The sequence below is a fragment of the Danio aesculapii genome, chromosome 8 (genome assembly GCF_903798145.1).
Source record: "Danio aesculapii chromosome 8, fDanAes4.1, whole genome shotgun sequence".
Classification (NCBI taxonomy): Eukaryota; Metazoa; Chordata; class Actinopteri; order Cypriniformes; family Danionidae; genus Danio; species Danio aesculapii.
Genome location: NC_079442.1, coordinates 30,063,724 through 30,090,759, shown reverse-complemented (window position 1 = coordinate 30,090,759; position 27,036 = coordinate 30,063,724). Strand labels below are relative to the sequence as shown.

Below are 27,036 nucleotides of genomic sequence, written 5' to 3'. Positions count from 1 at the left end.
AGAGCTTTAGAGTAAACATGTCTTGTAAAAACAAAAACAAAAAAATAAATTATAATATATATTTTTTAAATAATATTTATGTACAATTTTCATAAAAGTTTAAACTAAAACTTTTTATAACTTTTATATTTCACTTTTAAATATGTATTTTTTAAAAAGATACAAAAAATAAGACTGTTCAAAAGCATTCAAGAATAATGATAGTTTAAGGTGTCAATTTCATTTTCAGGTCAATTGCAAGCTCAATGTTTAATCATAAATTAGCAATTTAGTTATAAATGGATTTTTACTACTGCAAAAATAATAATTAGCACCAAAATAGTAGCAAAAAATAAATAAAAAGCATTATTATACAAAAAAGATAACTGAGATCAAATAAAATATGTGAAATACTTACAGTAGAAGTCAGAATTATTAGCCTCCTGGTTTATTTTTTCCCCCATTTCTGTTTAATGGAGAGATTTTTTCAACACATTTCTAAACATAATAGTTTTAATAACTCATTTCTAATAACTGATTTATTTTATCGTTGTCATGCTGTCAGTAAATAATATTTGACTAGATATTTTTCAAGACACTTCTATACAGCTTAAAGTGACATTTAAAGGCTTAGGGTAATTAGGCAAGTTATTGTATAACGATGGTTTGTTCTGTAGACTATCGAAAAAAAGCATAGCTTAAAGGGGCTAATCATTTTGATCTTAAAATGTTTTTTTAAAAATGCTTTTATTCTAGCTGAAATAGAACAAATAAGACTTTCAGCAGAAGAACAAATATTATCAGACATACTGTGAAAATTTCCTTGCTCTGTTAAACATCATTTGGGAAATATTTAAAAAAGAACAAAAAAAATCAAAGGGGGTCTTATAATTCTGGCTTCAACTGTAAATGAGAATTAACTAAACTGAACTAAAATTTAGATGTAGTACTAAAACTAGAAATAACTGTTACAAATATTAACAGCACAAAAATGACTTGAACTAGTATGAAAATATATTTTAAAAACTATTTAAATTATTAATACTAAACAAATAAATAAAAAAACGTATTTTGCACAGTTTCCTTTTAATTCTAACTATTGCCTTTTCACAAAGCTGTCTGGATGTTGTCAATGTGGCGCCATATACAGTTTTGGTCCATTTCATTTCACAGAAATTATGATTTGAAATAAATTTTTGTTACCAATATCTAAAATCACAAAATCTGTCCAACTGTGCAGACAAAACTTTAAAAAAAATCTGTATAAGCAAACGTTACGTAAAATTATAAGTATTATAAGTAAAAAAAAGAGCATAAAAAGACCTGAAAAGAGCATATATCATATATAAACAGTTCACACATATCAAGCTCTTTAGGATAATTGTGTTCTATGAATAGATTGCTATGGTTATATATATATATATAAATAATAAGAGTAGTTTTTTTTTTATTAAGACTTTATTAAGACTTTTAATGATCATCAAAGCCCAAATATTTATGTATCCCAAAAGTATGTTGCACGATCTATGTGTTCTTACATGAGTGTTGCGTATGTGTCTCTGTGTGCAAGAATAAGAGCAGGTCTGTGTAGCAGTCTGAAGGCACAGTGATAAACGTCATGACCCTTGCCTTCACCTACGCTATAGGCGTGAACACACCTCTCTACCTCCACCGTTTGTCATGACGATAAAACTGCAAGAAAGTTCATTGTGATTTATAGCAGGTTCAAGAGCTGCTAGTGAAGTTAGTGTCACTCCCTCCCTAAACGCTTCAGGAAAACTCATAACATGCCCCATGCCACCCATCTGCTCAGACCAAGCTATCACAATGCCACTGCTAATCTTGTAGCCGCTGTTGTTAGAGACTAACCACCACCCCCACTTCCTCATTTTTGTCACAAACAAACCCTCATTTCACTGTTCGGTCCTCCCCCTCTGCAATAATACACTGCTGAAGGCACAACTCAATTCATCCTTCATTTCAAAGACCACCAAATACATTCAATCTTTAGTTATTTATAGTCTGACAATCCGCTTGTTAAGTCGTGATGTATGGAATACTGTTTCGGAGTCCAAGCCTACTCATCTGAACTGAAACAACTCTCAAAAAATGTTTATGACCGTTGTTTAGTCACACTCAATGCAATCTCACAGCAATTTGCTACTTTTTGATTTAGTGGCTAATTCCTATTCATTACATTTTAGTAAGATTTGCTCATCCCTCAATGAGGGGTAGGCTTAGGGGTAGGATTTAAGGGCATGTCTCCTTTTCTTACATTTCCGAATAAATGAAATCATCAGAATTTGTACACTGTAAAAAAAGTCAGTACAACAACAAAAAACATAATTCTTATTTCCTTTTTCTTGTTCACTCAACTTTTAAAAACATCAGCTGCACTGACAAAATTATTTGTCAGTAATACAAAAAAAACATTTAGTTGGGTTAACATGAGAGGTGAACTACTCTGTAACAAAACATTTTAAGTTGTGCACTTAAACAGCCCAACAGCTAAATGTTAACTGAACATTTCTTGTCTGCATAACTGGATTGCCTGAAGTTGAGTGAACAAAAAAAAAAAACTAATCATCCTTATAATTTCCATTCGTTTTTTCTCGTGTACTCAATTTTTTTTTTCTCACCTTTAATTGATAGGACAGTAGAGAGTATAGACAGGAAAGCATGGGGAGAAGAGAGAGAAAAGATCGGCATAGGACCTCAAGGTGGGAATCGAACTTGGGTCACCGTGAACACCAGAGTGCCATGTGTTGACGCACTAACCACTACACCATGTGTAGTTTGTGAACGAATCTCCATTATAAATGATTCGTGTGAACCATCAATATCCCTGTGTCTCAATGTGCATTTCCACCTTTCTGATCTAAATGCTCTATACATTTTGTAATCTTCAATAATTTAGGGTGGACAGTATGCACATTGAGGCGCAGGCACTGTTATGTTATCAGGCACCCTTATAAGTTACTTCAAAAATTAGCCGTTACTTAAATTAGCCGACAACAATACAAGTTTCTGGCACCACAGCGTTTTGTTGTCATATTTCATTTACATTGTTTACTGCATTTATTCAACAAAAATATTATAAGCCTAGCAGAAGCTACTGTACTTCGCCTTATGGTCAATTCAGTAAATGACTGTATTATCATGAATAACGTTACTTGTTGAGCGCAAAAGTTTGTAACATACAAAATCGTAAAAAACAACTAAACTTACCTTTGAAATGTTCTGCCTTTATGCTTTGTTTTGTTTATGCTCATTACTACACCCATACTAAGTACTTGACTAAGTGCTATTGAATGACTTTTGTCCTGGGAGCACTGTACAAACATTGACGCATGCTCAGAGTCAGTATGCGATGTCTAGTGTATATATATCTATGATCTCATATTAGGCATAGGTATAAATATTATGATCACGGTTTTCAATACAGCACACTCTCAGCATATAATAATAGCATTTATTGTTGGCTTATGGCATCTGATGTGTTTGGACCCAGAAATTGGCGATGCAAGACATCAGCAGACACATACAGCAGGACTGGATTCATCATCAAAGACCACCAAACGACTTCACTCTCAGCATTACACTCAAACAAAGTTTATTTATTAATGCCCTGACAATTAAAAGCACACTCTCCTTACTAATAAGCTCAGCGTATTCAGCATATCATTAGCAAGAGTCTTTTTCATCCCACGCACACACAAAAACAAACAAACAAACAAAATACATCCAGCATCTACACTTCACAGTGTGTCCCTGATTCGTGTTTATTGTTACCATGGAAGCCTGAAGAGTAGAGCTGACTGAAAGAATGTAATCATCAGCGGTGCTCGAGAGGAGGTGAGAAATGCAGGTGTGTAGATGTGTATGTGTAGATGTGTATGTGTATCTGTGTGTGTGCGTGTGTGTGTGTGTGTGTGTGTGTGTGTGTGTGTGTGTGTGTGTGTGTGTGTGTGTGTGTGTTTGTGTGTGAAAGAGAGCAGGAAAAGTCACTCTGATTTCAGCCCCAAACTGTCACTGTGAATTGCCTTTCCATTTAAAACACTCACAGGACCACTTTGCCTGTTCAGCAGTGGACTGTTAACAGGAAGGAGGTCGAGACAAACATGCTGGGACCCCACAGGTGACCTCAAGCCCAGAAATTAACAGATGTAGCAAATTGATCAAGCACTGGATTAGTTTGAGCTTGAAACTGTCAATGTTCTGAAACTCACAGCTGTCAGACTCTCATGACATTTCCTCTGAAACATTGTTAATCTAGCAAACTATTTGTTTACCATTTACTATAATTATTTTTTACATTATTGTTAAAATATAACCTAAATATGTTGGCATCATGCTAAAAAATGCTAGAAATGTGTTGCAACTAGCAACTCTGAAAAATATACTAAACTCGATAGGAACAAACTAATAAAACTAATAATATAAACATGCTAGTAACTTGATAAAAAAAACACAAGACTAGGCTACTAACAACATGTTACGCATTATAGCATTCTGATAAAACAGCTAAATAAGCTAGAACATCTTAAAACATGCTAGTAACTTGATAAAACACAACAAGAATAGGCTACTAACAACATCTCACACATGATAGCATTTTGATAAAACAGCTAAATAAGCTAGCAACATCTTAAAACATGCTAGTAACTTGGTAAAACAACAGAAAATAGGCTACTAACAACATGTTACGCATGATAGCATTTTTATAAAACAGCTAATTAAGCTAGCAACATCTTAAAACATGCTAGTAACTTGCTAGACACAACAAGTATAGGCTACTAACAACATGTTTAGCATGATAACTTTTTGATAAAACAGCTAAATAAGCTAGCAACATCTTAAAACATGCTAGTAACTTGCTAAACACAACAAGACAAGGCTACTAACAACATGTTACGCATGATAGCATTTTGATAAAACAGCTAAATAAGCTAGCAACATCTTAAAACATGCTAGTAACTTGGTAAACACAGCAGGAATAGGCTACTAACAACATGTTAAGCATGATAGCATTTTGATAAAACAGCTAAATAAGCTAGCAACATCTTAAAACATGTTAGTAACTTGCTAAACACAACAAGTATAGGCTACTAACAACATGTTAAGCATGATAGCATTTTGATAAAACAGCTAAATAGGCTAGCAACATCTTAAAACATGCTAGTAACTTGCTAAACACAGCAGGAATAGGCTACTAACAACATGTTAAGCATGATAACATTTTGATAAAACAGCTACATAAGCTAGCAACATCTTAAAACATGTTAGTAACTTGGTAAAACAACAAGAACAGGCTACTAACAACATGTTACGCATGATAGCATTTTGATAAAACAGCTAAATAAGCTAGCAACATCTTAAAACATGCTAGTAACTTGGTAAAACACAACAAGAATAGGCTACTAACAACATGTTAAGCATGATAGCATTTTGATAAAACAGCTAAATAAGCTAGCAACATCTTAAAACATGTTAGTAACTTGCTAAACACAACAAGTATAGGCTACTAACAACATTTTAAGCATGATAGCATTTTGATAAAACAGCTAAATAAGCTAGCAACATCTTAAAACATGCTAGTAACTTGCTAAACACAACAAGTATAGGCTACTAACAACATGTTAAGCATGATAGCATTTTGATAAAACAGCTAAACAAGCTAGCAACATATTAAAACATGCTAGTAACTTGCTAAACACAACAAGTATAGGCTACTAACAACATGTTAAGCATGATAGCATTTTGATAAAACAGCTAAATAAGCTAGCAACATCTTAAAACATGCTAGTAACTTGCTAAACACAACAAGTATAGGCTACTAACAACATGTTAAGAATGATAGCATGTTAATAAAACAGCTAAACAGGCTAGCAAAATCTGCTAGTAACTTGGCAAAACACTATCTATCTATCTATTTATCCATCCATCCATCCATCCATCTATCTTGAATCTACAAACTGAAAACCTTCAAACTTGCTGCTTCCAACAACAACTTCCGCTTCCAATAACCCCAGAATTACAAAAGTGGTCATTTGCAGCAAAAAGCCCAAAGTCTGAAATACAGGATCCATGTAATAGGTGTTTACGCCAGTCATTGTTATGACATTTATCTGAAGGACAGATTGAGATCATGACAGGTGTTCATTGGTGAAAATGATTTCACACTGTCCTGTTAAGTATTGAACAAGGAATATGAATCCATGTGCAAACACACATACACACGCGCGTGCACACATACAGTCCAGATAGATACATGTGATTCATAGAGTCAGTCTTGTGAGAAATTGAGTTCCTCTGAGGTTTGTTTAGGAGGCTGATGTGTGTGATGTTGACTCCATTAGGTACCAAGTCGAGCATCAGTAACACATGCGATGAGAAAGAGATAAAAATCCAGGAGCCAATGTAGATTCAAAACCAATCTAGATTCAAGTACAAAGATGCAGGTATGAGATAATAAAAAGGAAATATGAGGGTGATGGAGAAAATTTCATGTCATGAAAGTGCGAAAAATGTTTCAATCTGAATTTATGTCAATTACAAAACCTATTTTAATGTGTTTAAAGCTTTTATTCAGCATAGACACAGTAAATAGTAAATGAAAAGTAACAACCTTGAGCTCTAACACAAATACAGACTATTAGAATGATTTCTGAAGAATCGTGTGACACTAAAGGCTGTGGTAAACACTACTGTAGACATGTAGCCTTTTGAAATACATTAAAATAGAAAAGTTATTTTAAATTCATTCATTCATTTTCCTTCCGATTAGTCTCTATTTCAGAGGTCGCCACAGCGGAATGAACCGCCAACTATTCCGGCATATGTTTTATGCAGTGGATGCCCTTCTAGTCGCAACCCAGTACTGGGAAACATCCATACACACTCATACGATATGGCCTATTTAGCTTATTCAATTCACCAGCGCATGTCTTCTGGGAAACCGGAGCACCCATGCGAAACCTATGCGAACACGGGGAGAACATGCAAACTCAAAAGTATATTTAGAAAGTTTGATCTCACTAACCTAGCAAATGTTGTCAAATCCAGTGATTATTTTATCCTCAGCAGTGTTCATTGTATCAGTCGGATACTTTTGTTTTCTGGTGCACTGATAACAAAAAACAAATAAACTCCAGAAGTTGCATAAATCCAGCCAATTAAAAGTGAACATGCCAGAGGGAGAAATGGCAAACTGCAGTCACTGAACAACAGACAGCTGATGTTGTGCTGTCTGAAGGTAACAGCACTCAAACCATCACCTAACCTTTTAATCTGGGAAATTATCTGTTGATTTGTCATTGTTTGAGCCCCTGACCTCAGCATTAATCCTAACATTAACTCTGAAATCTGATTGGTTGATAGGAAACTTGATCCCAGAACAACATCGAGTAAGCAGTAGCAACCTGATTGGTTGGTTGACATGTGGCATGCACAGAAATAATGGCACTGCAAATTTTCGTTTTACATTGTATGACATTGTGAGTAAGAAATATAATAAGTGCATTCTCCTAATAGCTCTAATACTTTTAGGTTTTGAAAATGGGTGCTTTATTCCATCTAGGTTCCCAAAATGTATGTTTTTTTTTTTTTTTTTGCTTTTAGTGACCAACAATTCCTCCAACTTAGTGAAACAAACTGTTCAGATTTCCCCCCTTTTCAATTAATAGAGATTGGTGCAGTGGCGCCCCCTACCCGCAGGATATTTGTCAGCATATGCCAACCTTCCCACATTTCTACTGATACATGTGTGCCTATTCAACCAGTTTAAAAGTTTAACATGCTCATAAAATAAAAATTAAAAATGTCTAACTGGACCAAAAAAAGCAAAAAATCCCAAAGAAATAAATAATTTAATTCTGTTAAGAAGTTTTTGTTTCTGAATAAAACAAGCAAAAATTACCCAGGTATGAGTTCAAAAAATACATAAATAAATATTAGTCAGCCAAAAATAAATGAAAAGAAAATACATAAATAAATAAATCAGATGTAAAATAGCTTTATAGCTAACTCTGGCACAACATGTCATATAGGGACAATGTGCAGCATGACATGTTGTGCCAGAGATAGCTATAAAGCTATTTTACATCTGTAGTCCCTGGGCAGAAAGTTGTAACAAGTTTAACAATATAAAAAAAATAGTACAATATACACTTATAGTACCATACATAAAATACACCATAGTCAATAAAATGAAATCAAATCAGTGGTCGCATATTTGATTTTCTTTAAGGCAAATTTAAGGACAGTTTTAAAAATATTAAAAGTGGTATTCTCTCTGATATGCACTGGTATATTGTTCCACTTTTCTGCTGCTCTGACTGAAAAAAATGACTGTCCAGATTTGTTCTGATGAGAGTAATTCTGGTGGAAACTATGATACACTTTTTTTCTGAATCATTTCATGAACACAATTTTAAGAGCAAATATTTGAAATGAAGACTGTAATGCTGCAAAAGCCTTTACTGGTAATTCTACTGTTTAACAAGACTAGACATAGTAGTATACAATACAACGTACTGTTTTAGCTGAATGTAAGTAATAAAAACAAAATGACATTAAATTAAATATATCACAGTGTAAGTCACTGATGTCACAGTATGTCACTGAGAAGGACATTAAAAAATATACAGACAAAAAAATATGCTTTTAGAATTTAATTCAGGCCTATTTAGAACGTTTTCCATTTCAGCTTGGTGAATGTGTCTGACCTGGATAATAAATGTAAGATGCCACAGGTATATGGTTATAAAATGCATTAGAATTTCATCTGCATATTTCATGCTTTGCTTATAATCTTACAAAGGTTTCCTAGCTACACCAGCATTTACACTACATACTTTTTTCTGATATGCCAGCAAGAGTAACAGCAATCCTGTAGAAACCCTTAATAGCTTTTATGTGAGCTGCAGATGCGTTTGACCCGTGATAATGTATCCTGGTGCACCTTCAGCTTTCCTTTATAAGCGCCTTCTATAAATACATGCTTTACATACTTCATGCATCATGTAGAGTTTTAGTCGAGAGCTATAAGGAACTGTCTTCCTCAAGGATGGGGGTTGTGTGTTTATCATCACCCCATTTATACAGCACAGTGACCCACAGACACATCCAGCTCCTGCTATTCCAGGCATCCACATATATACTGTTGCTGAGGCAACCACGTCTATAAGAGTTTACCTTGAAACCACACACATTGCACCATGAGGCCTTGTCGCAGTTCCTTTGAGCTGCGTGCTTTTACATTCATTTCTTTGCCCAGATACTGAGGCATTTTTATAGCACCATGAAACTATAGTTAGCCTTAAGGTCCCTCTAAAAAGAAAATGAAAGTTGAAAGGTCATGAGTATCAATATGTTAGTCTTAAGGTTATCGATATGCTCCAATATAATGACAAAAGTTGGCTTTAAGAAGATATAAGCATTCAAAAACCTGCATTCCCCCACTTCTGCCAATGGACCCTTCTCACATTTCTGGTTTTCTGAGTAGCATTGAAGTTGTCGAGTTGGGAATGGGAGATATCAACAAATAAATTTGTAGCACATTTGCCGAAATTATAAAAGAAAACTCCACGATAGTGTTACTGAAGGACTTTCAGAAAAGGAAAATTTGTGAGACTGATAACGCAACACAGGCTCATTCTGAAAACGGTAGCCCTATATACGTTTCTGGAGATCGCGAATTATGTAGCCAGAGATACGTATGGCTACATTCATTCTTAAAACTAACGTAATAGGGGGGTATGATGGCGTTCCTTTCTCGCTAACCAGTTGACCGCTTACCTGCATGTGGATGGCTTTTCCGCTGGTTACCATATGTTTAGTAGCTCGACACGTAAGTCGGAAGACTGGACCGGAAAACGGGGTTCCAGTCTGGTGAAGAAACGGTTCCAGAAAGCAGAAAGACAAAAGCAAAAGCCAAAAAAATAAAAGTAAATAGTGAGAATATGCTAAAATCTGAAAACGTGGTGAAAATCAGGAGGCTTTCCTTTTTCTGGATTGCTTTTCAAAACACTGGGTGTAGGGAAGGGGGTGGGCGCGAGTCAATCGGTGCTTTTCAAAACGCCGTTGATTGATTTTAGGGAAGAGGGTGGACGGGTCAATAGCGGCTTTTCAAATACTGTGGTTTGGTTTAGGGAAGATGGAGGGGGGGATATCGGTCGGTTGGTCAGTCAGTAAGTTAGACAATAGCGGGCCTCTGCTGGATTATCATGAGAAGACCATGTGTGAATGACACTCGCAAAAGACTGCAAAAAAAACGTAGCTCCTGTGACGTATTTTGCTCTCTCCATAAATGTATTAGGGGTACATAACAGAATGAGCCTGGGTTGTGATAACGGCAACATGAAAACGAGAACAATGTCAAATTTACTGTCCTGCACATAGATGCTGCATTTTAACCAGTCAGTTTTTTTAAACCAGAAAGACATACTTTTTATTATTTCCACAATATGGTTTTTATTTTTACTTTCAAAAACAATTTATGCATTTTTCACAATATGTTAGCAAATACATACATCTACCCTCAATAATGTACTGTCAAAGCAAATACATTATGAACACTTCAGTATTTGTACATGTAGCAAATGAATACATTATCACTAATTAACAAGAAGTAAAAGTAAATGAAACAACATAAAAAGCCCCAGTTTTTCTATAAAGTTAATTGGCACAATATCTCTCTCTCTCCTGTAGGATATTTAGGAACATTTTAGAGGAACATGCAAAAAGTTCAGTAAATGTCCATTGCAATGACTGCTTCTGAACAAACAACATGTTTCAACAGCTGTATCGCTGTGATACCGAGGATAAGGACAATATTACTATACTCATAGCAAGGCAATACAGTAATCCAGGTTTCATCTAGGATGCCAGGCCCAGCAGAAATCCTCCAAACAATCCTCCTGAGATAACAATATTCCTCTTCACAAATGCCTCGCACAAGCGGTAATTCGTTTTTTTGTTATTTAAGATATTGTTACATAGATAATTACATATAAATGTTCATACGTTAAAAAAAATCTGACTATCAAAAACTTTCAAGGATTAAGATGCTGATGACCGTTAAAAACATGACAATCTTGTGAAAAGGGTCAATACGGATCAACCATTGTTAAGCACTTTAGATCTATCAGATCTTCTGACAAATTAAAGGCTCTCTGATTTTCTATCAGCCCGGCCCCCCTACAAGAATGAGACCCTTATTCATGCGTAGCCGAACATTTATACCGAGGGCTTGAATAAACACTTGCTAATTTAATAAAATAATAATCAGCAGCATGTTCTGAACACCTCCATGTTTAGTTAGTTGTACAACAAGGAGAAGATATTCATTTTTTATAAGGTAAATGACACATAGTGGCTATATAGGTCAGGAGTTTTCAACCGTGGGTTCTCGGGGGCACGGAAGCTGATATATGCTTTGAGGTCAAAAAAGAAAGATATATAATATGTTCCACTAATAGTTTAAAAAATAAAGTAAACTAATATTCAATAAATAATTTTTTTAAATCATGTGCTTACAATGCCAAAGACAATAAGGCAATTAAATAAAACAGAAAATTAATAAAAGTGAGCGTGAAAGTGGTCTGCCAGGCTCAGATTGCCACTGAATTGATATTATTGCAACCTTTTTTTTCTGCCAGTGACACTAAATTTGTTAGAGGGTCACACTGGTGCCACTCCAATCTACCAAACATAAAAGCATTAGCATTGCATTGTGAATGATAAATAAGTATAAATGCCAAAAAGCACCGAAAGCGAAACCAAAACAGCACTTCTGGGTTTGAAACGATCAGTGCATGGACCATTGATCAGCTCAGATCAAAAGAAATAGAGTGGCAATGTGAGCTAAAGCAGATGTTTTCACTACACTGACCAGTCATGATGGCAAGAAAGTACATAGTGCTGACAGATCAAGTCAAGTTTTAATTGTCATTCTGCTGCATGTATAGACAGATAGTGGAACGAAATGCCATGTCTCGATGGACCACGGTCGTACATACTAGGTAAACAAAATATAATAAACAATTATGAGCCATACAACAGATATCTGACTATATAAACACTGTAAAGAGTTGACTACACATAGCACAAGCGAGGGTGTACAAAAACGGTTTCCATAAATACTGCCATGTGAAAGATGTGCAGAAGAGAGATTTCAGGGGGAAGCAGCGCACAGTGCAAAATGATCACTATTGAGTTTTCCAGTTTAAATCTATGCTATTGCTATTTCAACTAGTTAAAACCGGAGCTGGATCATTCTCTACAACTGATGTGGAAACACCTGTGTAACAACAATTCAAGGAGAAAGCATTTCAGTCTGTAAATCAGCAACATTTACCATAGTTTATTGTAGTAGTACAATATTTATATAGAATTTTACTAAACTATTAAGTAAAGTTTATAAACTAATTTCGAGAGGAGCTCAAGAATATGACTGATCGCAGCTGGTCTCCCGTAATCAGCGAAAAATCCAATCAGATTGATCCAAGACTACAATAAACAGACCGATTTCACCTACTTGCCTTATCTTCGTTTTGGAAGAATCCCCCTTTCACCCCATCTCTTCCTTTTCTTCCTTTGCCAGGGAGAGCTCCTGGGATAGCATGCAAACCTACTAATAGTATCAAGCAATATCTAAGTGTGAACTCTTGAATGTACTAAGTAATTAAAAGAACAAAAAAATAGTGACCCCTGGACCACAAAAACAGTCAAAATTATAGATTTTATTTTATGCCAAAAATCAATTGAATATCAAGTAAAATCATGTTCTGTGAGGATTTTTTGTAAAAGTCCACTGAAATTTTGTGAATATATCAAACCTTAATTTTTATTATTCATTCATTCATTTTCTTTTCGGCTTAGTCCCTTATTATTCTGGCGTCGCCACAGTGGAATGAACCACCACTTATCCAACATATGTTTTACACAGCAGATGCCCTTCCAGCTGCAACCCATCACTGGGAAAAACCCATACACTTTCATTCGCACACATACATTACATACAATCTAGCTTACCCAATTCACCTATAGCGCATGTCTTTGGACTCGTGGGGAAAACCGGAGCACCCAGAGTAAGCCACATGAACACAGGGAGAACATGCAAACTCCACACAGAAATGCCAAAGTACCCAGATAGGGCTCCAACCAGCGACCTTCTTGCTGTGAGACAATTGTGCTACCCCTAATTTTTTATTAGTACTATGTAATTCTAAGAACTTAAATTGCACTACTATGTTTTATATTTTTTTTCTACTCGAACAAATATAGTTCTATCCTAACAAACCATACATCAATTTGTGAATTATGATTGATTTGTAGTCCAGGGTCACATATATCGAGAATTTTTTTTATTTAAACCATATCAAGTGTTTTGTTGTGCATTCAAAACTTACACTGACTGTCTGTTACTGTTTCTCACAGCAAATATTCTAGAAACCATAAAGTTAAGCTACTTTTAGCATGATAGTAAGCTTCCCAACTTTGTTTATCGTCATCTACAAATCATTGTAGGTAGAAAGATAAGGTTGCTATCAATTTTACAGAAACTTACAGACAGTAGGTACGTGTTCAATAATATGATATATATATATATATATATACAAACACACACACACACACACACACACACACACACCACACACACACACGCACACACACCACACACCACACACACACACACACACACACACACACACATATATATAATATATATATATATATATATATATATATATATAGATATATATATATATATATATATATATATATATATATACAAACACACACACACCACACACACACACACACACACACACACCCATATACATATATATATAATATATATATATATATATATATATATATATATGTATATACACACAAACACACACACATATATATGTGTATGTATATATATATATATATATATATATATATATATATATATATATATATATATATATATATATATATATATATATATACACAATATATACACATATACATATACTATATATATATATATATATTGGGAGGGCAATTCAGAAAGGTGTAAATGTGCTATCCATTGGGGTGAATGGAAGTCTGGCTTCACTTTAAAATCAACAAATCACATACATGGACAAAACAGCAAAGAGCAGATGATTTGGTTTTGTGGAAGCTGTTTTAAATATAGAAATATTCATAACATACCTATTTCTAACTACTTTTAATTCATAATTGAGATTTCAATGTACTTTGACTACTGAACTAGAAAAAGTTTCCAAGTGAATCTCAGAAATCTGGTTTAGAATATTTTTAGTGTGAGTCAGTGCAGACCACAAAAACATATTAGCCCCATTTATTTTCTTCCATGAATGCTGTATATAAAGTGGAGAAAGAGTTAGACAGACTCAAACATTGCTAGTATAGACTAGTCTGTTATGAGTCACTGGTGAGACCCTGGCTGGCATTAGCTCAGAGATAAACAAAACCTATTGGCTATTTTTAAAAAGGGAGGGGCTACTCCATATCCTGCCATCTTAAAGTTTGAATTAAATATACGTCACCCATTGAAGAAAGCTGCCTATTTCAAGGCGCTTCAAATGACTTTAAATGCATGTTTAGTAGTTGTCTACAAAAACAGACTAAAAACAACACGTCAACTCAATATGTTAATCAATATATGCACTGATTATATATGAAAACTTTGACATTCATTCATTTATTTATTCATTCATTTTCCTTTGGCTTAGTCCCTTTATTCATCAGAGGTTGCCACAGCGGAACGAACCGCCTACTTATCCAGCATATGTTTTACACAGCGGATGCCCTTCCAGCTGCAATCTAGTACTGGGACACAACTATACACACTTATTCACACACATACACTATGGCCAATTTAGTTTATTCAATTCACCTGTACCACATGTCTTTGGACTTTAGGGGAAACTGGAGCACCCAGAAGAAACCCACATGAACACAGAGAGAATATGCAAACTCCACACAAATGCCAACTGACACAGCTGGGACTTGTTTCCACCTACCTGCTCATTGGTGTTCATGCATTGTAGTTTCATCTGTTTCAGATAGGTGGCAGTGAGAGGCATGTTGTAATCGATGAGGTCTGGGACCAGAGATGTGGGCCGGTCATTCTCTGTGGGTGAAAACAAAAAAAGCCCACATTGAGGTGTAAGGTAACATAAAGTTTCATTTGTTAAGATGAGTTAAACTATATTAGTTTATGTGAAGTAAATATGAAATAAACTTCTAATATTTTAAAGTAAAAAAAAAAAAGTTTTAAAATCAGTCCATGCTCAATTAAATTAACAATCAAATAACAATTATTAAAAAAAACATTTCAGAAAAAAATCTGATTAATTAATGCTGTAAAAATATATTCCTCATAGTTAACATATGCATTAACTCAACACTGAAAACAATTATTCAAAGATGATTCCTTGGATTTACAAACATTTTTTAAGTGGTTGTAAACAATTTATTTGTGCTGAGTTTAAACAAACAATAAAGTTAAAACATTACTAAATTTAATTTGATTGTTTAAATTCAACACATAAATTGTTTGCAGACATCATTTCAGTGAAGTTGAAAAATAGAACTTACTGTGAAGTGTAATTTTTAAAATATAATAATTTTTTTAATCTGAAGTTTAGTATATATTCACAGTACTGTTCAAAAGTTTGTGGCTTATTTAAATGGAAAAATTAAAATTTATTTGAATAAAAATAATAATAAAACAAAATAATAATCCTGTAATAAGTAATAAGAAGGCCCACACGGAATCTGCACGTGCACACATTGAGTCTATTAATTTAATAATTTAATTATGTGTAAATTTATAGTTATTCACTTTTTAATTTAACTAATATGAAATTGTTCATTTGATTTACTTACAATGCAGTTTATAAAGTATTATTTTCTGTCTTTTAGGAGATATATAATATGATAGACTTGCTTTGTTTACCAAATAAGTGGATCTAATTGGATTGTAAACATTAAATAATTTAAAAAGCGATTTTTTTTTATTTCATATATTAAGTTTTTAGGTATGATACACCCAAAATAAATACGCATAAATCTGCAGATTTTTTTACAAATTCTCACGCAGAAATAGCAAAAAATGTTTGCAGATCTGCCTGGCCTTAGTAATAAAGTACGTATTGCTAATACTTTATTGATAAGCCTTAACTGATAAACATTTAACACAAAAGTTAAACAGATTTAAAATAGTTTGCTAAATACGCATTTTATTTATTTGTGTTTAACTTGACATACTAAATAACCAAAATTATAACTAATTTCATTATTTTTTATTATATAATTTCATCATAATAATGATTATAATGAAATAATTATTTAAAATGAATAAAAAACTAAATAGAAAAAAACGGAAAACTATTATACATCTGTATATATCTTGAGTTTAAATATATAGCCTTTTAAAAAAACAATCATAAAAAAACACAGAACTAATTCCAAATCTAATTAAAATTATTTATTCAAATTAGTTTTTGTTAAGCACTCATATACATTGAAGTCAAATTATTAGCCCCCTTTTGAATTGTTGAACAGAGCAAAGTTCTGGGGAAAGTCTTATTTGTTTTATTTTCGGAGTTTTTATTTTTTAAAAGCCATTTTAAGGTCAAATTTATTAGCCCCTTTAAGCTATATTATTTATGATTGTCAACAGAACAAGCATCATTACTCAATGATTTGCCTAATTACCCTAACCTATCTAGTTAACCTAATTTACCTAGTTAAGCCTTTAACTGCTCTTTAACCTGAATACTAGTGTCTTGAAAAATATCTAGTCAAATATTATTTACTGTCATCATGGCAAAGATAAAATAAATAAGTTATTAGAAATGAGTTATTAAACTATTATGTTTAGAAATGTGCTGAAAAAATCTTCTCTCCGTTAAACATAATTAGGGAAAAAAATTTAACAGGGGGGTTAATATTCAGGATGGCGAATAATTCTGACTTCAACTGTATATCTAGCTAGAACTGATTTTGAAGGCCAGTATTGTTCTTCTTAACAGTGTGCATGACTTCGTTTAGTCCTCTAGAAGGCGCTCTTGAGACAGCGCTCCAACAGACCCTGCCGAAACTCCCTCGGGTCTTTGTTAAAATCAAACCCAATAAATGCAGACAAGCTTTTGTTTGGACACAGATCTTCATACTCTACAGGGTTCCCAGACGCTATACAGTGTGAACATTTCAACAGCAAATCTTCACTCTATAAAGTGCTTTAGAGAGCAAAGAAAACACACTATCCTTCAGAACCCCTGCAGGCAGCAACTGATCAGCTCATTCACCATTCAAACTTTGTTTAACATTCACTCTCCACAAATGCGCACACATATTTTATGAATACAAATTAGGCTGTGAACCGGTGTATGCAAATACACAAACTATTCAGTGCATGTTAGTTAGCTTGCACATTAATGAATCATGTTTTTTTATCATTATTTTAGTTCTACAGAAATTGAGTTTATCTGTGGCAGTGTGAATTAGTCACATCAGTCTGTGACTAATAGCAGACCGACGTCACGTCTGCGCAGATAGATGACTAAAACCATAAAGACTACAATATCACAGCTGTGGGAAAATGACCAAATCTCTACAAATCCCTTCTGATTCATGTTCAAGGAATCGTTTGCTGATTTAACAAGTCACAAAACACTACGCTAATAATGAAGCCTTGATTGTAACAGCGCTACTGTCTCCAAATTAGGATGCAAACATCCAGACAGACAGGCATATTTGAAGGTCATCACATGAGCATCTGATTTGTCATGTCTTGAAGGATTGCCTGCATTTTCCTTAATCTGATGTTTACTGAGGGAAGTGTGTGGGTCGGATTATCCGTGCATTAATTACAAGTGGCCCGTAGAAGCGCAGAATTTTGAGTACGAGAGTGTGACTTTAATGAAGATTTTGGAAATCTTGTCTTCCTAATTACCGCTGAAGGGCGACACACTCCCGAAACTTCAATTAGTGATAAAATGAAGCAAAACAAGCTATTTCCTCAGCCGTACATACTCATGTGTGCTTTAAAATTGTTAAAAATGGCAAAATCTGAGATGAAAGCGCAGGGATGGTCGGCTGACCTTTGAACTCTGCCGTGCTGGGGTTGATGTGCATCCTTTTCTGGCATTCTCCACAGCTCATCAAGAAACGGGTCACCGCCTCACGTGGAAGAAATGCGTAGGTTTCTGCGATCTGACAAGCAAAAAGAGAGAGTGGAACAGAGTCAGTGAACATTTTGGGAGAGATTAAACAAACAGAAAAGGAGAAACAGAAGAGCGAGCGTAACAACAAAAATAGTTTTACTTTGTTCTGGAGCTCGATTCAAACACCCACATGATCTTATTCCTGAATGACAACAATCCAGCTATGTTTGACATGTACAATTTCACTGGAACATTCAAATCGGGTCATATTCGTATTCATATATAGAGGTTTTACACTGTACATTAATAAGCCTTAGGTTAGAGCCTTAATTTGCAAATTTACAGTGTTAGTGCCATGGATTGAATGAACCCAGTATGGGACCTAATTTTTATAAGGACTTTTATAAACATGCTTTGCATCTTAATATGGTATGCTGCAAACTGCTATCAAGTTTCTTCCTAAATAGATGTCATATCGTGTTATATCTGACATTATTTCATAACACATTATTTTTAATATTATTTTCAATGCTGTGATAAAAGATTATATTACACTGATGTCTAAGGTAACAATCAAAACAGATTTGATCACCCTTTGAAACTAACTTTCAAACAAACATTATTTGGAATTGAAATGTGCAGAAAGGTAGGGTTGGTCACCCCTGATCTAAATGAGTGAATGATCAATATGCTTTATATGTCGCCACCTACTGGCACAGCAACTGAGACAGCTTTTATCCGAAAGTTACACTTACTATATAGTAGGTAAGTATGTCTATCTCATGGTTTCCACTACATTCATTCTTCCATGGCGGGGCGCCACGCCAAAATTCATCCCGCCACGGCTATATTACAGCTTTTCATTCAAAACATTCAGTCATGTGTTTTTTTTATAGCGGGTAATAATCACACCAAAACGTATTAAAGGGTAAGTGAATTATAACAGCGCAAACTTTTCTGTAACCGACCGTAGTAGTGCTGTGCGTTATCTGTTTAACCCTTTAAGGTTACGTGCTGACTGGCTGACTGACAGGTGCGTGATGTGTGAGGCCAGCAAACACTACGTATAGCCATTTCACTTTACTTCAGGACGCATTAATACCGCTCTGTAGGTCTATTGGAGACATTCATATATATTCCTTGCAAATCTAATAAATTTTGGAGACATACTTGTTTTTCCACATTTTTATGTTACAGCCTCATTCTAAAATGGATTAAATTAATTTATTTCCTCAACATTCTACACACAATACCCCATAGTGAAAAAGTGAAAAAAAGATTTTTTGAAATTGTTGCAAATTTATTAAAAATAAAAAACCTGAAAAATCACATGTACATAAGTATTTACAGCCTTTGCTCAATACTTTGTTGATGCACCTTTGGCAGCAATTACAGCCTCAAGTCTTTTTAAATATGATGCCACAAGCTTGGCACAACTGTCTTTGAGAACTTTTGCCCATTCCTCTTTGCAGTACCTCAAGCTCTATCAGTTTGGATGGGAAGCGATGGTGTACAGCCCTTTTCAGACCTCTGCAGAGATGTTCAATAGGACTTAGGTCTGGGCTCTGGCTAAGCCACCCAAGGACATTCACTGAGTTGTTGTGATATTTTGGCGGTGTGCTTTGGTTTATTGCCCTGCTGGAAGATGAACCGTCCCAGCAGTCTGAGATCAAGAGCACTCTGAAGCAGGTTTTCATTCAGGATGTCTCTGTACATTGCTGCATTCATCTTTCCCTCTATCCTGACTAGTCTTCCAGTTCCTGCTGCTGAAAAACATCCTCACAGCATGATGCTGCCACCACCATGCTTCACTGTAAGGATGGTATTAGCCTGGTGATGAGTGGTGCCTGGTTTTCTCCAAACGTAACACCTGGCATTCACTCCAAAGAGTTCAATTTTAGTCTCATCAGACGAGAGAATTTCTTTCTGAAGTTTCTTATGGTCTGAGAGTCCTTCAGATGCCTTTTGGCAAATTCCAGGCGGGGAGTGGCTTCCGTCTGGCCACTCTACCATACAGGCCTGATTGGTGGATTGCTGCACAGATGGTTGTCCTTCTGTAAGGTTCTCCTCTCTCCACAGAAAAACGCTGGAGCTCAGAAAGAGGGATCATCTGGTTATTGATCACCTCCCTGACTAAAACTCTTATCCCCAATCACGCAGCTTAGAAGCTGGCCAGCTCTAGCAAGAGTCCAGGTGGTTCTAAACATCTTTCCAATTACGGATGATGGAGGCCACTGTGCTCATTGGAACTTTCAGAGCAGCAGAAAATTTTCTGTAAACTAGTTTAAAGTTCCAAGCTTGCATACCGAGGCTAATATGCACGTACACCGGATTAACTATAGCAGAGGGCCGTCCCCATATTACGTCTTTTCCCCTTGCAAATTTGTTATTTCTAATGTAAAAATATATGCCAATATGCGCGCACAAGTGGAGCAATGCACGCTTGCGGCTTTCCGGGTGCATGCAGTATAAAACATCTCACGTTAAGAGTTGTGCGTGTCTTTCAGTGCAATGTAAACAAAAGATATGTTAGACGAATTGTTATTAAAATTATTATGTATGTATGAACGCAGATGGCAACAACAGTTAATCTAAATAACTACTTACCTAATCTAAAGCATGAATTTATATTATACGTGATAACCGTGAAACTATGATTATTCTTCAGACTATAGTACAACCCAAATCTATAATTGTTGCATCCCTAATTGTTATGCAGTTCAAAACATAACATATGAATGTGTCTAGATGTAGAAGAAACCTACCTAAGCAATGCACTGCATTTGTTGTGCTCTGAAATACAACATTTGAAAGTTTGTAAAAAAAAAAAAAGTCTATTGTTAACTGCACTGACATTATTTAGTTTCAAAATACAATCTATTAACATTTTGATGTAGAAAAAGCCAACGTCGGTGTCTTAAAGAGCAAAAATAAAGCATATAGGCTCTTATATGCAGTTGTGTCATATTGTCTCATATTGCAAGTCATATCTCTCCGGCCCTTCATTTGGGATGCTTTTCATGAAACGGCCCCCATGACAAACTAATTGAATAGCCCAGATCTAAATGATTAAATAGTCAATATGCTTTATATGTCGCCACCTACTGGCACAACAATATAACTGAACAACTTTCTATCTATCTATCTATCTATCTATCTATCTATCTATCTATCTATCTATCTATCTATCTATCTATCTATCTATCTATCTATCTATCTATCTATCTATCGATCGATACATTTTAAGACACACAGTGCCTGCAGGATAAAGGCTGTCCACTGTGGTTCAGAAGGCAGCTGCTTATTTAGGAACCATTGTAGATTTTAGCACAACGCTATTAACTTCCACACTAATGACAACGCATGTGCAACTGCATGCTATAAAACCCCTTACTCTTCCTCAATGCCTCCTTTCCTCTCTTTTCCAGTCTTTTCTGGTATCTCTCATCCCTGTCCCCTCTCCCTCCTCTCTCTTCCGCTCTAGCTTTCTTCTCCTGGAGGCTTTCTGAGTGCGACCTTCACACAGAGAGGGTGATGGAGCAGTAGGAATGGCAGGCCTAGCACCCTCCCCCCTTCAGGCGGCACAGAGGGAAAAGGCCAACTGGGGAAAACCGCACCTCCCAGAATGCCATGCTCCCAGACTGCCCCCTCCTCCCCGGCTGGCAGGGCTGCTCTCTGTGGGCTGCTCGTGCTATGAGACCTGACAGCAGGGCTCTCCGGGGCACGGGCTGAGGAGACGAGGTGAACGTTGCCCCAAGGACATTGTGCAGCCCCCTGCCACCCCTGAATCACACACACATAACACACACTCACACACAAAAAAACATCCTTCTGCATCTTCAGAATCGGGGGTGCTTTCTTTCCCTTTGTGTGTCCCGAAAAAATAAATGCCCCTCCCTTTCTCGCTCGTTTAAGTGGTCCAGTAATATTGTAATATTTCATAGCCACATTAATTAATTTTATTTTATAATATAAAGTTACAATGGAAATGCCTGAAATTTAAGGGAGTGGTATTATAGGTGCCCCTTTAGTGGTCTCAGGCTCAGTAGAGCAAGATTGCATTTACCTGAGGCCACCACTAGAGGGCACTGTGCAGACAGGAGCAGTATGAGACGTTGTGGGTCAGGACAGAAGGGGTGATCTTATTTTAGTCACAGTTATAACTAATCATCTTGATTTGATACATATCTGAAAATGCACGGGTTAATAAAGTAATTACAACATAGTTACATGGTGTTTATGAGCTACGTTAATGATAATGATAGCTATTGTTATTAATAATGGTATTAATATAGTAATACTAAAATAACTTGTATTATAAAAAGGATTTACAATTACAATTATGTATTTTTATTAATTTAACTTATAGTTCTATTTAATTTCTATTTAACAACACACATTTTTATTAATGCTTTAAAATGTTTATATAATATACTCCTACAAAATATTAACATCTGTTTTTAGAAATTAACTTTAAAGACTTCAATCTATTAATCTGCAGTAATTATTGTTTAATTAATATAAAAATTTCCAGTAAAAATAAAATAAATGAATAAAACAATACAAAACAAAATAAAATATAATAAAATAAAAAGAATATTTTTTTAAATAATAATAATAATAACTAAATATAATAATAATAATAATAAAATCTTAAAATACGAAAATAATAACAAAAAATAAATAAAAATAAATAGGTAAATAAAATAAATAAATAAATAAAACAAAATAAAATAAAATAGCTTTAAAGTCAATTTCTACCTCACCATACGAAAATAATAACAATAAATAAATAAAAATAAATAAGTAAATAAAATAAAATAAATTAATAAAATTAAATAAAATAAAAAAAAAAAAAAAAAAATTATAAAATAAAATAAAATAAAATAAACAAAATAAAATAAAATAAAATAGCTTCAAAGTCAATTTCTACCTCACCATACGAAAATAATAACAATAAATAAATAAAAATAAATAAGTAAATAAAATAAATTAATTAAATAATAAAATAAAATAATAAAATAAAATAAAATAAAATAAAATAAAATAAAATAAAATAACAAAACAAAACAAAATAAAATAAAATAAATAAAATAAAATAAAATAAAATAAAATAAAATAAATAAATAAAATAAAATAGCTTCAAAGTAAATTTCTACCTCACCATACCTGTACCGTTATGCCAAAACTACGGACTCATTATGACCTAAAAGACTGAGGCAGCATTTGGGACAAAGCCATTGATGGTAAAGTGTGTAAGGATTCTGGACACCACCAATCAGAGTCAGTCATAGCTAATTACAGTTCAGCCAGAGCAAATCAAGCCAATAACAGCTGATTTCAGAAGGCTACAGCAAACCGGTGAGAACTTAAGAGGGCTCTGCTCCTTGCTGGTCTCATAGTCCAGCGGTTTGAGAGTGGCTCGATGTGTGCCAAATGTCAAAAACATGGCTATCAGGCAGTTAATTGCTTTAATTAGGTGATTAGCACAGAGCTTAGTGGGGGCTGGAACCCGACACCTGCTTTCACACACCAAGGAATCACAGCACAAGGGAGAATAATCAAGTGCACACTTACACATCCACTACCTACTTCTAGAAGAACAAGGCTAGTTGGTGTGTTCTCGTTTAATTGGATCAGATGCTAAATGCTGCATTAGTTTAGTAACTCGTATCGGCTTTCTCCCTCCCTCATTATGAAATACTAAGCAACATAATAACTCGATAACACCTATGCTGCTGAAATGTATGTGCTAGGAAATATAATAGCGTGTGTATAATTGCACACTACACGAAACACTTCAATGCGGTCTCGTAGAGAGATTGCACTGCACAAGAATAAAGGTATGTGATATAAAACCCCCCTCGCAGTGTGGCATGGCAGTTCAGAATGAGTCTATCTGGACCCTCAGATTCACTCACTAATTCATTTATGTTTGTTCCTCCTACTTCATTCACCAGAGTCTCAGATAAAGGAGAGGTGATTCACACACACACACACGTACACACAGCCAGCTCCCTTTACACCTATGTAAGGTGGATGAGAAAGCACTCGTTATTATGAGCACCAGTAGAAATGAAATTGGACAGAGTTGTTTTGAAGTGAAGCAAAAATGGTCACTGCTTTTTTTTCATCCACTAAATACCATAGAAAACTCTGTCTGACACTCTTAAGTTTTCAAGACCTCTCAGACATCTCTGACAGTCAGAGAAAAAAAGAATATGACAGAAAATTGAGAGGTACACTGGAGACAAAAGGTTTGCGAGGGTGATGTACAGGTTGGCTTATCCTGCAGTTTGGACATCAACTTAAAATACAGCTGTATTTCAGGACAAAGCTTTATTACTATACTGTATAGGGAGTAAACATTACAAACAAGATGTATTTAGTATTATGCAATATATATTATAATCATATTTTTAAAAAGAGGACAATTTAAGTTGTTTTCTTCTCTTATTATTCTCCTGAAATTATGTACACATTTCAGAAATGATGCCAGTCCCAAACTGTTGGTTTTTAAAGCCCCAGATTTCAGTATAAACAAGATTATATTTACTTTCGTCAAACTATCTGAGCAACCCTGTCTATACAGTTTCTAGTGCTACAGTCTGGTATCAACAGTTCTCATTTTGTCTACTGTACATTTATTACACCTAAGGAAATTAAGGAAAACTAATTAACAAAAAAATTGAAGGGTTACATTGATTTTGAGGGGTCTAATAGTGATTTTTTTTTCTCAGATTCAAGACCATGCATTGGGTGAATATTAAGTTTAATATTAAGTAATATTACTATTAATGTTAAGTTTTATTAATGTTACTAAGTAATATTAAGTTGTCTTTCACGTCAGCTGCACATACAATACAAGGTTATGTCAAAAGCACACTAGAAGCCAACTCAGGCTCATTCTGAAAACGTACCTCTATATATACATTTCTGGAGAGCACCAAATACATCCCAGGAGCTAAGTTTTTTGCAGTTTTTGTTATTGCGAATCCACTAGAGATTACTGTGTATGCTCTTTCAGATCTCAAATTTCTCTCGCGAGTGCCATTCTTGCCTGCTGTTCTCGCATAAATCCACCAGAGGCCGCTGTCAACTGTTTGATTGACTGAATAGCCGCATTTCCACTATCGGGCCAGTGCGAGCCAGGGCTTTAATCGGGCCAGGCCGGGCCAATAGCCCGGGAGGTTGAGAAATAAGGCCGAAATCATGTCGCGTTTCCATTGTCGGGCTAGTTGCTCGCAGCGCGTCACGCAAACACCGCCCCCAGAACGTCCCCCGAATCAAATGTCACACAACCCGCCCACTTCACCGGGAACAAAAAACTCAAATTATAACCACAAACACAACCTGGCAGAACTACGAGAGCTGGAAGATGGAGAACACCGAAGCGATTGCTTTTTTACTGTTTGTGGTCTGTTGGTGTAAGGCCAGACAGCGATCCCTGGATAAGGACATTCGAGTTCGGCGGCATTTACTTCGAACACAGATTTTTCTTAGTGAGTTGATCAAGCGCCATAGCAAAACAAATGTATGGGAAGAAAACATCTTGTCTCCCCTTTACCTGACAGGAAAACTCCGCCTTTGTACGTAACCCTGCCCCGAAGCCCCAGTTGGCCCTCCTTGGCCCAAGGTATTCGGCGGGCCGAAAAAGGCCGGACGCTGGCCCCAAGGAAGCCCCGCTTTGGCCCGATTACGCCCCGGAAGTGATAGTGGAAACGCGACTGGCCTTGGCTTGCCCTGGCTCGCTCGCTTTAGGCGCGATAGTGGAAACGCGGCTAATGACTGACCGATCGACTGACCCACCCTCCTACTTCCCTAAACCCAACCAATATTATTTTCAAAGGCACTAATTGACTGATTGGTAAACGCGAAAAGAAATGCAGTCATACCGCCTCTTTTTAAAAATGAAATGCAGCCACACATACTTCTGGCTACATAATTGACAATCTCCAGAAACGTATATGGCTCCGTTTTCAGAATGAGCCTATGTTGCTAGAAGCACACTAGACATTTACATCCTTTTGGTTATGTCTTTGAATGTAAACAGCTGAAGGGCAGTCAATTATTTCATTTAAATTCCTGTTATTGTGACTTGTACATTCCTTGATGAAAACAGAGGATTTCAATCAAAGCATTTCAGGGAGTTTAGATACAATGCTTATTGAAATAGAAAATGACTTCCTTTGGAGTGAAGTCTGTGCCCACGTCGCAGGACATGCGATGTTAAGTTTGTATTATAATTCATCATCTGCATGTGTTTTTGATGCCTGTGATTGTATAATGATCTTAAAAGCATTCAGGCATAAGAAACTGTACCATTTGTGACTTTAACAATGATTAAATTTATTGAATTATTTTTATTTTTATCATTCAGTTACTGTACTTGAATACTGTTAGACTCGGGAAACAATAAAACACTTTTTCCATTATATCTTTTTCTTGATTGTATTTTTAGATTGTTAAGCATGAAAATACTCACAACACATGCAAATACAGAAATGCACCGCAAATAGCAGACCACAACGAAAATGTGTCGGGGGACCCCAAAAAGGAATGTTTACTAGATTTTATGGATGTATTCCGACTGCAGAATCATCCTGATTGATCTAACAATTTAAGTTCTTTTCAAATAGAGATATAGGACCCTGTTTTAATGATCCAGGTGCAAAGTCTAACGCACATGGCACAAAAGCATTAAGGGTGTGTCCGAATCCACTTTTGCTATTTAAAGGACGGAAAAATACGCTCTTCCCCCTGGCGCAAGGTCTAACAGGTTTGTGCTTATTCTCTTAATGAGTAATGGGTGTGTTTTGAGCATAACATGCATTAATCCAATCAAAGTCTCATCTCCCATTCC

General features: G+C 35.3%; 1 protein-coding gene across 1 annotated transcript in view; it reads right to left on the bottom strand.

Moving 5' to 3' along the window:
* The window catches only part of nol4la (nucleolar protein 4-like a), an 86,871-nt gene that overhangs the window by 20,778 nt on the left and 39,057 nt on the right, over positions 1-27,036 (bottom strand). Inside the window, exons 3-4 of the mRNA XM_056463669.1 lie at positions 18,111-18,222; positions 15,024-15,133 (exon numbers count right to left, since the gene is read on the bottom strand). Coding sequence (XP_056319644.1) covers positions 15,024-15,133; positions 18,111-18,222 — 222 coding nt within the window. The remainder of the gene's footprint in view (positions 1-15,023; positions 15,134-18,110; positions 18,223-27,036) is intronic.